This window comes from Eptatretus burgeri, chromosome 1 (genome assembly GCF_056783735.1).
Source record: "Eptatretus burgeri isolate ZD-2024b chromosome 1, Ebu_testis_v1, whole genome shotgun sequence".
In the NCBI taxonomy this organism is placed as follows: Eukaryota; Metazoa; Chordata; class Myxini; order Myxiniformes; family Myxinidae; genus Eptatretus; species Eptatretus burgeri.
In genome coordinates, this window is record NC_140961.1 from 21,655,603 (window position 1) to 21,671,992 (window position 16,390).

The following is a 16,390-nucleotide window of genomic DNA, read 5'->3' on the forward strand; positions in this document are numbered from 1 at the left end:
TTAGATGCACATAGGAATACAATCATGGTAATAGAGAATTGTGGCCAAAATATGTTCTTTGAACTTGACCTTGAACTGAGGTCACAAAAGTCAACAGAACGTTGACAACATCATTCAGCTAATGGAACCCAGGATACATTTGTGATGAACTACTAACAATTAACATTATCTAGAGACGGGATGTGCTGGCTAATATATATATATATATATATATATATATATATATATATATATATATATATATATATATATATATGGCCCAGATATATGTTTAATGAGGTACATGTTTGCTAATTAGACATATGTTGATCTGTAATTAGCTCATTTGCATATTGCCAAAAAAATGAATGGTCAAATGGTGAAACAAATGTCGTATCCACTGTTCCTTGTGAATTTTGCCACATTTTGCCACCAAGGTCGATATACTTTGAATGAAGTATGGTCACTGTAAAGACGCTTGACCTTTGACCTTGAGGCAAGGTCACCAAAGGTCAACAGAAAAAATAGCAACATCATTTTTCCGGTTAGTGGGACCAAGAAGAATACATTAACAGTAGTTGCCACAAATTAACATGAACTGCACACGAAACTATATAGCCCCCCTCCCCCACTAAATACCTGCTGTATAACTTTAAAAACACAAATTCATTCCTTTTTATTTTTGTATACCTTGTCGAGGCTCGTATGCGAGCTAATACACAACACACTGCAAGGGGGGCATGAGACAAGAGGGGTGGGAGTGGGAAGGACAAAACAGTGAGGAAGAGACATTAGGAGATCTGTGGAAGGGAGAGGGGTGGGGCGGGGAACACGGGATGTACAAGATAGGCACTACAGGGATTTTCAGGAAGGAAAGCAGGGAATTTGTAGGAGGTGGGTTTGGGGTGGAAAAGATCTAACCATTATCCAAATCCTTGATAATAGGTTATCGAGAATAAGATCGAGTATAAGAGGGGTTAGATAAGATCGAGGATAAGAGGTGGTAGTGAACAGCTGTTTTGAAGGCCAGGAGGGAAGAAGGGGATTTGAACAGAGTGAGGGAGTTTACTCCAAAGGTGGGAAAGAAGAGGACTGAAAGAGTGAAGATGGGCAGTGATTCGTGATTTTGGTCGTTTTACCAGAAGGGGGTTGTTCGCTTATCTTGAGTGCCCTGCGGAAATATGGCAGCGACAAATCGCAGACACAGCAGGGGGGCAAGACCGGAGAGGAGACGGTAGAACACAGAAAGACCACCGACCTGCCTGCAGTGAGAGAGTGAGAAGCCCAAAGACTCAGCCTCATCACAGGAGATGCCAATGATCTGAAATGCCTTGGTTTCCACAGTATGAAGCTGAGAAAGGTGGGTGGCAGGAGCACCAGCCCAGAGGGGAGAGCAGTCCTCCATCAGGCTGGGGAAGAAAGCTTTGTATGTGGTCAAAAGCTCAGGTGGGCCGAGGAAGGACTTTGCACGACGGAGGATTCCCAGTCGGCGACTGGCTTTGGAGGTCAGGTTGGAAATGTGGCTTTCCCAGGAAAGATTCTGGCAGATAATGAGACCCAGAAGCTTGAAAGCATGGACTTCTTCCAGAGAATTGTTGAGAAAGTGGATGGGGGTGTTTCCAAACGGTCCTTTCGGAGAGACATACTGAGTGTGAGATTTGACAGGATTGAAAGACACGTTCCACATGTTGGACCAGTTTGTGATTTTATTCAGATCTGCAGTGAGCGAAGAAGCTGCTGCTTGCAGGTCAAAAGGATGACAGATGGTACAGCAGAGGGTGGAGATATCAGCAAAGAGATAAAGAGGATTTTCCAGAGAGTCGGAGAGATCATTGATGAAAACCAGAAAAAGAACAGGGCCCAGAACGCTACCTTGAGGAACTCCAGCCTGGACAGGAAGGGGGGATGAAAGAACTCCATTTAGCGCCACACGTTGACTGCGACAGGAGAGGAAGTCTGCGAGCCATGAGTGGAGATGGCCTTGGATACCATTGGACTGAATAAAAGAAACACCAAATGATTAGTTTTTTTTAATCCACAGATAATAAAAGTGCATATGTCACAGATATTAATGTAGCTATTAATTAATTCATGACTTTCAGCGTGGTACCTTATCTCAGGTGACCAGTTCATAAAATAAACTTCAACAAATGGATGAAGGATCGGCTGTGAACATGTTTGAAACACTCTTCAGCTTCCAGCACACAGGTTGAAATCCGACTGGCCAGTCGAGTTGTCCTTGTACGATGATCTTTGTGTCACCAAAGTATGCAGATGAACCCGAGTCCACACATCAAGTTGAGCTATCTTTGAATACAGAACTGCACGCTGTTCAGGACCAATGTGTGCTGGAAGCTGAAGAGTGAGTCGGAGGGAGAGAAGATGTACAGGCAGTTTGTCATCTTGATGCGACCGCAGTGGAGATGCGTGCTTGTATGCCATCTCGAAGAAACAGTACAGCAGTGGATTTGTCGAGTTCCTTCCGGCTACAGACAAGATCGACCCGCATCGGCAGGGGTGCAGCTAGTTCTTCAGTCAAGGATTTGAAGTGTGAAACCAGTTCCGGTTCTGCATACAGCTCTCAATTTCCTCTTTGCTGGTTGAACCAGATTATAAAATGCAGTCAGTCACATGCAGCCCACAGCCATTCCTTCTCACACAGTTCACATGGTGCCTTCCTCACTCCTAAAGCTTCGAGGCAAGCTGTCTGTATTTGTAACCCAAGCACAAGGTCAGGATGGCCGGTTTTATTGTGGTTTCGCAAAGGTTCCGATCAAAGCCTTGTTTCTCATATGGTGTTGTTCTTCCAGTGGCAAATTCAACCTTTGCTGGTTCGGTGCAGCCTGACCACAAACTATCTTGGACATAACATAGCTTTCATATCCACAGCCCCAAAGTCCGTTAAATTAAAACATTTTTTACTTTCACATGCACAACTCCAGTTGACTGCCTATAAACACATTATTGGTTCATAATTATTCTGATGAAATAATGCAATGAACTCTCATCTACTCAGTAACACAATCCTCTTGAAGAAGTTCAGTAACTCAAACTCTTGGGTATCCCGATCAGCTTTGATTTTTCTTGGGTAAACTACATTTCTAAGTTGCCTCCAAAGCCAATTGCTGACTCGGCATCCTCCATCATGCAAAGTCCTTCCTTGGTACACCTGAACTCTTATCCACCTGCAATTAAGACCTTCTTCCACAGCTTGATGGAGTACTGCTCTACCCTCTGGGTTGGCACCCTTGCATCACACCTTGCTCAGCTTGATGTCACAGAAACCAAGGCCTTCAAGATCGTGTGAATCTCCAACAATTGAAGCTGATTCTTTGGGCCAATTACTTTCCCACAACAGACAGGTCGGTGGTCTCTGTCTTTTACCACCTCATTTCTGGAATCTCATGTAATGCTTTTCCAGCGATTAACACCCCCCCCCACCACCATCCCCATATTTCTGCAGAGTGCATGTGGTCCTCCATCGACCCCTTCTGGAAAACCTCCCAAAATCAAGAATCACTGCTCATCTCTGCTGATTTATTCCTCTTCTTTTCCTGTCTGTGAAACCACCTTCCACCCTTTCTTCAATCTCATTCTTCCCTCCAGGTCTTCAAGACAGCTGTTCACCACCATCTCAAGTCAACCCCCATCCAAAATCATGATCTTTTCTACACACGTTAAATCACCCCCCACCCATCACATCCACTGGGACCATACTCTGTGCAGAGCGTTGGTGCTGCCGAAGCAGTCTCCTTGGCTATTGGGTACAATCCTGGACGGGTCGCCACTCCGACACAGGATACCAGCATGCTGGCACTCATTTTGCCGACCTCGGAAGGATGACAGGCAGAGTCAACCCCACCTGGTATTAATTCAACAGCCGAGTGGGATTTGAACTCAGGATTCTCAGATCCTAAGCCCACCACCCTAACCATTAAGCCAACACCAGGCATACCCATCACAAAATTTTGCTTATGTATCCATATTGTCCACCCTTTATGTTCTCCCTTACCCATCATCGTTACCTGTTCCCTTTGGTGTGCTGTTTCTTGATTTTGTTCTGTCATTGCTCTTCTTTGAGCCAAGAGCATGTACATTAAAAAAAACCTGATAAACTTTTTCCCAAAGCGATAGACCATCTTTGTACAAATACAGATCCGTGCTGGCAAAGAGAACCCCCACCAACTGAGACCACTTTTCCAACTCGATGGACTGTGAGAACAGGGTCTTTGGGTGACATTATATCTATCAACTGTTGTCGAATCACTTGGATAAAGTCAGTGACGGTTCGAATGCTGAATATTCCAGATGTGCAAGTGGCCAAGCCATGGTAATGGAGAGGTTTCATAATTATTTGGCTTGAAGCTGTCATTCCCTCGGGCAGAACTGGTGTCAATAAATATACAAGGTGAGGCTACGTCCGTCCAGAGTGCAATGAAGGCAGTCTTCTTGTTACGCACCTTCTACCAATAGCAACGCAATGAGGAGGCGTTCCACAAGTCAGAGGGTTTAAGATGGAGGCCAGTACTACAAGGAAGACAGCTCCACCAAGGAGAATTGATGAAGGCACACACAGCCAAACCATTTCTCCGGAGAAGGGTGCTCCCGACAGAAAATCTATGAAGTCCTTGACATTCTGGATCAGGAGCTGGACAAGATTTGAACAAAATGGCAAGCAACTCCTCCAGAATCTCAACAACCTTCTTCTTAAAACTGCAAATGGAGAGTATTCCTGAATGCCCAAATCCACTGAAGACCAGAATGAAAACTACGTCAATCGAGAGCATCAAAGCCACCGGGGACAAATGTTACACAATCTTGTAACATCTGAGACCAGCGTGGTCTGTGTAACTAGCATGGAGACCATTTGTCAGGCCAGGTCGACACATCCAGATACAACTCTTTACAGAAGTCGACAAAATTCTCAAAAATTCTTACTGCAGAGTGCGAGTCACCTCAGCAACATCTGAGCAGTCATTCAGTTCTGACAAGCGTGATAAACTACATGAGGTCAACCATGAGCCAACAAAGGCTGAATAGTGCTCTGATCTGCCATAAAAGATTGCACAGAGATAGACATTGGCATTTTCGAATATCCTTTGTCAAGTGAATGGTTCAAGGATGACATATTTTGGCTAATTTGACAGAAGCCAAACAAACTTAGAAAACTGGCAAAGTGGGTAAAATTAAACTTTGAATTTCATTTTTTTGAATAATTTGGCACAGAATATTATTACACAGAATTTTGCTGAAATAGCCACCTTTTAAAAATAAACACACACAACTGCAGTTGCATCAAATACAGCAGATCATCAAAAAAAATTATATTTAAATTATTGGAAAATGAAATGTTTTACTGCCCTTCTTCCCCCATGCCAAAGCCTAGAAAATGTGCCAGAGTGTGTAAAATGAAGCGAAGAAATTCATATTTTCCTGGTGAGGTGCGGGGTTAAGGCGTGCACCAGAGCTCCCCAGCAGGCCATGACGATGCGCAGGCAATAGTGATGATAACTTTTTTTACAAGTTGGGTGGCGCCACTTTTGATGACATTCCTATATTCTCCTATTCTGTCACCAACCTTGTCCACCCCTTGCATCATCTCCTTCCCCTCATCCCTTATTTGTTCATGTCCCTCTCTCTATTTTGTCTCTCAACTCTGCTGCTGGTGTTTACCCCCTCTCTTTGTACTGTTTAGTTTGATCTGTTGCATCCTGATCCATTCTGTGTTCAAGGTCTTCCATGAGCCTTGACTTTGTACACAAAATGGACACAGTTGGATGGATAGATAGGGGAGATTAACTTTGACACTCAGTCATGACTTATCCATGCTCAGCTGGCCATAGGATATATGATTGAAGCAGCACTGGTTTGAGAGAGCGAGTCTGCTTTGCAGAGACCGTGAAGAACTACAAAACAGCAGTAGGTTGGGCTCAGGGGGATAGAAAGGCCAGGAGTATCTTTAGCTGGTGAAGACACTTACACAGCCACCCAAAGTTCGCGACGTGTTTCTGTTAACTTTTTAGACACCCTCCAGGTTAAAATGTTTTTTTGGAAGCAAAATTCTGAAAAGACCAATATGTTAAAACAAGATAATGTTCAATGGAACAGAAACCACATAAAACTGGCCAAATTGAATAGGAAGCTTCAAGCCGATAAGCAGAAAAACTTATTGCTCAAACAACTTGAGAGTTTTGATAATAAAGTTAAAATAAATACAAAATAGGTGGTAGTGTTGAGAGATAGTGTGTGAGTGAATGCAAAGGAAATGGAAGGAAGATTACAGAAGTAATTGAGGGAATGCAGGACGAAGGAGATTGAGGGCCATCCAAAAATCAATCCTGCAAGCAGTAAGCATTCTGCTAATCCTGTGACAGCACTTGCAAGGTATCGCCAATTCATCTAGGTACACAGACACACAAGAACATGAACAAATACAATCATAATAATTTCAGCATTGTTATTGGGGAAGCAACCTTTCACAATCAATGATTAGGTTAATTATCCCCACACTTCTTGAAAAAAAAACCAGGGGGATATTGAAATTAGTTCAGTCCGTCTGTCTGTCTGTCTGTCTGTCCATCACGCTATCTCCTAAATGGTTGTGCATAAATTCACGAAACTTGGTAGTGAAGAACACAACATGGCAAGAAGTTGCAAGAGCAGAATAATTTTGGGCCCAGCCACTCGGTAGGTGAAAAAGGATAAATACCAAAAAAAAAATGCAATGATGAGCACATTTTAAAACAAGAATGGGCACTCGGTAGAGTGCATACCTTCACCGCCGCAACTTTTCTGGGCACATTTGAAAAACGTCATTTTAAAACGTCCATGACGTCACAACCGTCAGTCCGATTGATGTCAAATTTGGTGTGTAACCTCCTTGAAGGCAGTCCAATAAAATGGAATGATAAACACTGAAAAATTAAAAAGTTGAAAAATGACGTCATCTTTTGACGCACTTCCGGGGACGTCATGCCCAATCGGGGACTACCATTCTGAAAGCTCGTAGTTCACTGAACGTTTTAACGTTGGTTTCATGTCAATAACTCTATTAGATCTGAAGCTATGCCTACAAGTATATTTTGACCTTGAGTGTGACCTTGACTACAGAGTTAATTGGCAAAACCTGTACATCAATAAACAGATATTTTGGTACTGATCCTAATGCCTGGATTTGGGAGACTTTGCTTTATAAATTATATAGATATTTGAATGTAAAATACCAGGACATTTTAGCCACAATTGAAAAACGTCATGTTCAAACGTCAATGACGTCATAACGGTCAGTCCGATCGAAGTCAAATTTGGTGTGTGACGTTCTTAAGGTAAGTCCTACAAAACGGTATGATCAAAACTGATGAGTTCGAAAATTGAAAATTTACGTCATCTTGTGACGTCATTTAGACGCACTTCCGATGACGTTACGTCAAATCCGACACGACATATCTGAAAGGTATCTCGTCATTGAACAATATGGCGGTAGTTGCATGTCGATAGCTGTATTATGAAGGAAGTTATGCTCAAAAAAGTGTTTTTGACCTTTTCATGACATTGACCTTGACCTTTGACCCGATCGCCCCCAAAATCTAATCAAATCGTCCTTGGATACTCACGAATCATCCCACCAAATTTCATGCAATTCGGTTTAATACTTTCTGAGTTATGCGAATAACAAACAAACACACATATTCACAAATAAATAAATACAGTGACCAAAACATAACCTTTCGCAGAATGCGAAGGTAATGAAACTTTGTACATGCAATCAACATGAAACATGCAACAATTTTTTTGGATTCGACCCATGGTTCATACCCCATGGGGTGGGGACTTAAGGTCACAGGGGTCAAAATAGAAAAAAAAATCCTCATTGAACTTTTCAACCTTCTCTTGAATTTGCTCGAGGTGGGCAAGCATGGGGATTGGCAATGGTGCGCCATGGACTACATACGAGTTATTATTGGCAATGGCCGACGATCATATCACCAGCCTCTCATGCCTCCTGTGAGAAATCTGATACAACAGTACTGCAACGATCAGTGAGGCATCCCTGAAAAATCACCATTCTGACATTCATCTTCTCAGCTCTTTGCAGTCTTCAGCACTTCCTCCTTGAAACTTGGCGGTCTTTGTCAGTCGGCCCTGTATGCAGTTGATTTCCCACAACCCACTCGTCGATGCCACGTCCCGAGTCCTACTCATATTTTCTACTCCCGGGGCTTTTCAAACTAGTGGTCTTGCTGGCACGATTGCTACGTGCCATCTTTGGCCTACGGCACACTGCGAACCTGAACGGCTCTATTTTGAATCCAGGCTGCACCATCGTGGACTTTACATTGCTTCAGTCATACTTCAGTCAGTTTGGTATGGAAGTGGTTGACATCATGGCTGAGCTGAAATGCCCAAGTGCCTTCCCGAGCGAGGAGAGAAAGCTCCTCAGAGTGCGGTCAAATATTCAAGCGGCTGAGGGGGTGTGAAGCATGCTGATTATCATGCATGTGCTACTTGTGAATATCTGCAGGTCCAGAGGAACTGGTAAGGGGTGAAATAGCAATTGGCTTACCTTATGTAGCTTTCCTTGGTTGATTTATGCAACTTTCTTTTGTTGGAAGAGTGTGGGGATGAAAGATAGAAATGTGAGCCACCTGGAATAATTGATAAAGTTGGACTTGATTAGTTATTGCCTCAAATTGCATGTGAAAGAGGTGATTGGGTCTTGATATTTGTATGTTAACGGCTATTGGCATTGCATGTGGTTCATGCTTGGGTGCCAAAGTAATGTACCTTTCTGTCTACACTGTCGCCGATAACAAACCAACAAGTAATGTGACCAGTGTGGCAGCGAAGGGGAGCTTGTAGCATTGGAATTTTCAGGTATCTGCTACTTATGAACGTCTGCAGCTGTTAGATATATATATATATATATATATATATATATATATATATATATATATATATATATATATATATATATATGTATGTATGTATGTATGTATGTATGTATGTATGTATATATGTATGTATGTATGTATATATAAATATATATATATATATATATATATATATATATATATATATATATATATATTTATATATATATATGTATATATATATATATATATATATATATATATATATGTATGTATGTATGTATGTATATATATATACATATATATATATATATATATATATATATATATATATATATATGTATATATATATATATATATATGTATATATGTATGTATGTGTGTATATATATATACATATATATATATATATATATATATATATATATATATATATATATATATATATATATTTTGTTACGGTGCCGGGTGTCGGCCGCGAGCCGACCGCTCTGATGGAGCCGCAAGTCGAGTCGGCCCGACCGATCACCCGGAATATAGATCGCCGCCCGGATAACTCCGAGGCCGACGGGTCCTTGTGCAAGAACCAAAATACGCCAATGGGCAGACCACGTGGGGAAGGGTCGATTGCCAATCTTCAATTTACCTAAATACCCACGTGATCCAACTACCGGGGTTTCCACCCTCAATGGAACAAGCCGCTTAAGCGAGCCTGTTCCGTGCACGATTCCGAGCGGATTAATCGCCGAGAACCGTCGGTCCGAATGTCCCCCTTTTACGGCAAACCAACGGCTTTCTAACTCCCAACACACAAAATGCTCAGTCAATGAAAGAATCGACGCGACGAGCGGAAAACATTTAACAATTTTGGTATTTATTAATAATAATGGGGAACTGGGGAAGCACGTAAGAGCAGAACGACACCGACGACACGAAATCAAATGCAATCATTTACAGCACACAAAGCACTTAACAGTCTCCTACTTATTAGACGGGCCGACAGACATACGTACGCACACACACACACCCAAGAAATGGTGGCTGATGCCTTTAATAACGGACTCCAGCTCGGAGGGACAGATGAGCTGAAACCCAGAACCTATCTTGAACCTCTCCACCTCATGTGGTCTTCAAGCTGTTCGGACCCGGGCTCCAGTGAGAGCGAGCTGGATCCAATCGCCGTGAGCCGCGATCCTTCCCGCGCTGTGATAGTGCGAAAAGGGGGCCCCGTTCCCACCCCATTCCAAGCAGTGCCAACTAAACCCGCGGAGGAGCGCGGAGTCGGGGCACCGCCGCCATTTTGCGGCTCATCACAAGACGGGTAGGCTACACGCGGTCTCGGCCCCAGGCCCGTCTGCCCCCTTGTCGTAGAGGGTGGCCCCTTTTCTTTTGCTTTTGAGTATATGTGTTGTCGGCGCCGTCTGTAAAGTAAAACTGTGTATGTGTTGCCGTGTGCTCGCGTAGTCGGTCGTAGATCTGCATTGTGTTTCTTTTGTTACATTTGCTTTTGGTGCATAATTGTTGTAATTGTATATGTGTGCTTTCCGTTTGCCGCGGAATAAATGTGCCTTATGTTGAACTGTTTTACCCATTTCGCTTCGTCTTTTCTTTAATTGAATCTCCATCTTACTTCACGTAAAGGGTTGGTAGTGGGCTAAATACGCCCAACAATTAATCGGAACCGTCGAGGTTGACGATAACACCGCTCGGTTATCCCGATAGTACGGAACGGGTCGCTTAAAGTGGCCCGTGTCCGAAGTCGACCTGCGGCGAGGTGCGATCGCCCGGTCTACCCTCCGTGTGGGTACTTAGGTAAGTCGAATTTGGCGAACAACCCTATCCCACGTGGGGGGCTGATTGGCACGATCGTGGTGAGGCCGAAAGGCCCACCCGTGACTAGTTCCCGGCGTTAGTCCGAGAGGGTCACGACGGAATTGTCCGTCCGGTGGGCGATGTGCCGCGATTCGAGTTACGTGGCCGCTCGCACGCCGGCGGGCGCGAATTCGCAACAATGGTGTCAGGAATGGGATACAAACTCATCCCCCTCCTCGCGGCGCTGGTGTCGGAGAGCGGGAAAACGGGCTCTCCTGTCTCCAGCTAAATTCACGGGAATCGGTCCAGGGGTGGGAGGAGCGACCCCCGATTCCCTCCAAATTACGAGCGATTCAAATGAACCCTTTACGAGAAATAAGATGGCGTCTCAAGGCGAGCGGGAGCCGGGGGTATTAGAAATAGATTTAGAATGTGTGGAATCCATGGTCCAGGATGAAAACCCCGAGCAGGAAATGTTGGTTGTACAGGATGAACTCGCCCAACTGAACCCAGAGCCCGAAATAGTTGCGGCGGCGGCCGCGGTGTATGACACCTCCCCTCCCCCTCTCCACCAAAACCCTTCCCCGATCCCTGCCGAAACGGCTCACCCAAGCGCACCCGACATAGCCCAGCTATTCACCATGCTGGCAAAGATGAATGCGGATGCGCAACGAATGAATGCGAACATGAACAAGCAAATGAACGAAGTGAAAACGAAAATGGATACAAACACAAACGAAATGAAAACGAATATGGAAACAAACGCACTCAAAATGAAGGAAGAAATGAAAGAACTGCGGGGTGAGACGCAGAACATGGGCCGAAGCCTGCAGGCGAGCATGAAGGCAATGGCAGCGGAGCTCAAAATGGCGACGCCACGTGTGGGAGCGAACGAGCTGGAGAGGAGTGCAACGGCTGTCAGGCCCGCGGTGAAGGCGGGAACAAAGAAAATAATTCGGGGGACGTATTGGGCGCGAAGCGTGACGGTGACCGAGGGGGAAAAACTAATTGGGGTGACGGAGACGTGCACGAGGGAGATAAGAGACGAGGTGAAAGGAATTGCGAGGGAGAGAAAAGAACAATTAAGACGGAAAGCAAGGATGAGGTACACAGAGATCATGAAAGAGCAAGGAGTGAAACAGAGGGAAGGACGGGAGCGATTTAAGGAGAAAGCAAGGTTGACCTACATAAAGATAAGGGAAAGACGCCAGAAACAAGCAGAGACCAATAGACACGAGGAGACGACAGAAAGAATAAAATGTATAGAGACACGGGAGATAGAGAATGAATTGGACGGGGTGGAAGAAACTAAAGACGAACACACACACACATGGAGGTAGTGGAGGATAATGAGGGGGAGCTGGCGGACTGGGTGGAGACCCAGTGCGAGCAGCTGGATGGCCTCCTCCAGGAACGAGGGGAGGGAGTATGCCCCCTTGAGGCGAGTCACGACCAGGTGAGTTCGGTCGTGCTTTGCGAGGTTGAGGGGACGCGTGCTGTGGACGGGTGCACGGAGAGCTTGGGGGGTATAGAGGCCCCGGAGACCCTTGTGGGGACACGAATCCCCAGTGTGGTTGTCCCGGTGTGTGTGGTGCAAGGTGTGAGTGCGCCCGCGTGTGTGGAAGCGACCCCGTGTGTGAGTGGTGTGGTGGCAAGTGTGCCGAAGGGCGTGCTTCCCAGCACGCCGTGTGTGGATGAGACACCGCGGGCGAGTGCCCCCGCGTGTGTGAGTGGTATTGTTTGTGTGAGGGAAATGGCACGAGTGAGTGGAAGGCCGCGAGTGAGTGGAGCCATGTGTGCGAGGGAGGTGGCATGCGTGAGTGAACGGCCGAGTGCAAGGGAGACCGTGTGTGTGAGAGAGCGGTATGTGAGAGAGATGTCGGTGGGCATGTGTGAACATGCAGCCGCGTCTCCCGGGGTGAGTGTGATGGAATGGAGAGTGAGTGTCGTGGCACGCGGGAGTGCGTGTGTTGAATGGAGACGGAGACGGCGACAGAGGGACAAAAGCCGGGTAGCGGCTGTAGCTGTTTCGGGGACCGTGCCGGGTTCACCCAGCAGCGAGCGCGAGGTCCGTGCTGTGCAACGCACGAGGCCCCCACGTGCTCGCTTGCGGGAGTGAAACCCGGTCCGGAAACGAGCGCGGTGAATGTTGCCGATCCCGCGATGGACAAAGTTTAGGCAGGATTTCGGATTTGGACCGGATGGGTTCTCCACGCGAGCGGGTGTGTTCAGCTCCAACGGGCAGGGCACATGTGTTCGCGTGGGGAACCCCTCGAGACGTGAGGCTTGTGTTTTTTTTATGCGCCGGGTGACGTCATGGCTGCGTGTGTGGTTGGAATCCGGCAGGAGGGAGAATCCCTGCCGGATGGTACCGTCCAAGAGGGACGAGGGACGCGAACAGCTGCCATGACGTCACGCCACAGGTGCGCAGCTGTGAATTGCCACGCTGGTGCCACAGGTTGTGAGTTTCCGCGCTGGTGCTACGCGATGAAAAAAACAAAAAACAGCAAGCCTCACTTTCAGGTGCACAGGATTTCCCGGGCAAGGGGTGAAAGACCCCCTTACCTGGGCACAGGATGGAAACTAGTTAGGGGGAAGGGTTAGCTTAGTTAGACCGGCTCCATGGGGCAGGGGTAAGTCCTCATGGGGCCCGTGGAATGGATTAGTTTAGAGGGATTGTAGCCAGATTTAGGATGGGAAATGATTTTTTTATCATTTTGAGGACATGGACAGACTTGTGAATGTGTAGAGGGGACGTAGTTTAGCTACGTAGTGTTAAATGGAACGTGCTATAGTTTAAGGGACGACGTGGGAGCACGAGTTAGTTAGGGGATGCAGATAGAAGGATGGCAGAGTTCAGTGGTGTGTGTGTTGAAGAGTTGGTGAGAGAAGTGGAAGCATGTGCTTGGTGAGTGAGTGAGGCCAGCGGGTCTGTGTGAGTGGAGCGAATGGGGAATGCATGGTGCGATGAGTGATTGGGGGGAGGAGTGACTCCCGCCCAAGGGACCCTGGGGTCAGTGTAAAGCGAGTTCGTGGGTTAGTCAAATTAACAAAAATGGAAGTCGTTTTGTTGTTGGTGGGAAAGTAAGCTCGAAACCCGTTTGGAGGGCTGCAGGAGCCCTGTTGACGGGCTGGGAGCGTGGCTGCGAAAGGTGAGTATCGCTGAGTGGGTACCCCGGGCACCAGGCTAGTCGGCCGTAGTAGGCCAAGGGCCCATGGGGGGCCAGGATAGCGTAGTGGGCACGGGTGCGCCTGCTTGGTGCGGGGGCTCGGGGCGCCGTTAGCCGCGTGGGCAGTGTTGTGGGCACGGGTGACCCTCGGAAAGGGGCCCGGGAAGCCAGCCTGCCACGTGTGCGTTTCAGGGGAGGTGCCATGGGGGGCACTCCCCGTTGTTTAGGGAGCTGGTAGGCTCGGAGGCAGTGTAGTGCCCGGGGGTGCCATAGCCGGAGATTCGGCAGAGGGTCGTGCCTGCCAAGGAGAGCCACGCGTCCCAGCCATGAGACCGTGTGAGGGCACGGGAAGAAAATTGGGGGGGGGGGGCGAGGCCCGAAATTGTGAGGACACCAACACAGACGACGGGAATCTGGGTTTTTAGAACCAATAGTTTAAGCAAGAGGCGCTTGTTGAAAGCCCCGGGGTAGTTTAACAGTTAAATGGTTAGGGTAGATTAGGAAATGTACCCCTCCGCACCATCCATCCCCTCACTCTCGTTGTGGGCCACTGGACCCACTTTGTGTTATAGATCGCTGAACTCTGGGAAGGCCATTCTGAGGCTTGAGTTGGGCCTCGACATAGGACGCTAGCTCTCCCTTATTCCCCTACGGGAAGGGAACGTAGGGGTTGGGAGAAGGCTAGGTGACAGGATAGGTTAGCCGAACAAGGACAGTAAAGGGGGTTAGGGGACGATTTATAGTGGGGAAGTAAAAATAAATAAATTTAAAAAAATAAGTTGGGGCTAAATTGGGTTTTACAAATTAAGGGGGTGGGTATGTACAGTGACAGGCAAAGGCGATAGGTTGGGAGGGAGACCGTAGGGTAGGTCCGAGCCCGCCTTCCGAGTGGCCAGCACCACCGCACTCTCTCCACTGAACAGCAAAGGCTGGCCAGCTTCATCTGCTGGCTGTGTTGCTGCAAGGCCTGTGCCGGCCCACTTCATCTGCCGGCTGGCTGTTTTTCTTCAAGGCCTGTGCCGGCCAGTTCGTCTGCCGGCTGTGTTTGCCTGCAGCGGCCTGGTTCTGCAGGCTGTGGTTGCCTGCTCACCTTTGCCATGCCATGCCATGCCCACTGCCCCTGTCCACCAGCCCCCGTTCAATTTTGCTTTGCCCCCCCCCCCTGTTCATTGCCATGTGCACCAGGATCAGAAAGCAACAGTTTGCAAGCTGCAAGAACTGTCCTGTTGGCAGCTACAACACGGGCCTGCAGTGGCGGCTCGTGCACCGTGTTTGCATTCATCCATCCATCCATCCATCCATCCATCCATCCATCCATCCGTTCTGCTCATTGCGTGTGCCACTTGAGCTGGCACAGAAACTGCTTTTGTGTAGCCCGTGCACCGTTTTGTTGCTTGCGTCAGTGTTCTGCAGGGACTGCCTTGCGGGCAGCCGCACCAGGAGACTGCGTTTGTGCAGCCCATGCACTGTTGTGGTTAACTGCGTTCAGTTCAAAAGGGAAGGCCTTGGACTGCGTGTGAGCAGCCGGCCACGTTCCCTGTCACCTGCATTGTTTGAGTCAGAGACTGCATGCGAGCAGCCTGGCTCCCTGCTAACTGCTTTCTTTTTGCAGAGTCCATTGATCCTGGGCCATGGTTTAGTGTAAAATTTGTAAGTTAAGGTAAGATGTACTGTAAATATGAGTGCGCCCCCGGCATGTCTGTCTTAGCGCCGGCAATTTTATTTAAGTCGTCCGGGTGAGTGGGTTTGTTTAGGTAGTTACTCAGCCCTCAGGTTATTTATTTTGGGGACACGAATACCATGAATGTCGCACTCAGGGATCCGTAGGTAAAACGTACTAGGGGAGAACTACACATGATGGCACACGAAAATTTGACGACTCGGGACGAGTCTGTAAAATTGGGAGGGGGTAGTGTTGTGGTTGAGGAAATTCGCAAACCACCATTCAGGTCCTGTAGGTGAGATATCTCTGTAAGTACATGTGTAGTTAGCCCAAACCCATTGTTTAGAGGGAATAAATGTGATTCATTCGGGCTGCGACCCTTTAAGATAGCCGTTTTTCTTTAAGATCTTTATTTTGAACCAACCACGTCTCAACCGCCATCACGCAACTCCGCTTCACAACAACAACAACGCCAACAGCCACGACCTTTACCTTCGCAACTCGCTCTCGCAACCATCGCATCACCGCCATTCCAAGCGTCGCCATGGCCATCACCACCACTTTAGGCCCTCCACCACCTTCACCTCTCCTCCTTCTGCGGCCATTCCCGCGCCGCTTGTGAACGCCGAGCGTCAGGCTGTCCTGGCCTCGTGCGGGGCGCGCGCTGAGCCGCGGGTACAAAGAGCGGCCTTTCCGAGGGGAAGTCGGATCAGGAATGATTCACGCCCACTTCCGATCCCTCCAATCATTAAGCGCGGGGCGATTTGGCCCCGCCTCCAGGCGCGTCGGAGTAGAATCGATATATGCAAATTCGAGGATCAGGGGAGGTTCACGCCCACTTTTCCTCCGTCCAATAGGCGAGCGTGGCTCCGCCCCCGAGCCCATCCTGATCCGGA

General features: G+C 47.5%; 1 protein-coding gene across 5 annotated transcripts in view; it reads right to left on the reverse strand.

Moving 5' to 3' along the window:
* The window catches only part of LOC147033990 (equilibrative nucleobase transporter 1-like), a 230,534-nt gene that overhangs the window by 175,585 nt on the left and 38,559 nt on the right, over positions 1-16,390 (reverse strand). For 4 of the 5 annotated variants that reach the window (XM_085874544.1, XM_085874563.1, XM_085874554.1 and 1 more), the window contains one exon: positions 6,261-6,378. In XM_085874544.1, the coding sequence (XP_085730670.1) occupies positions 6,261-6,378 (118 nt within the window). Of the gene's footprint in view, positions 1-1,851; positions 3,675-6,260; positions 6,379-16,390 lie in introns of those variants that run through there. The other variant, XM_085874572.1, reaches the window with a different exon arrangement.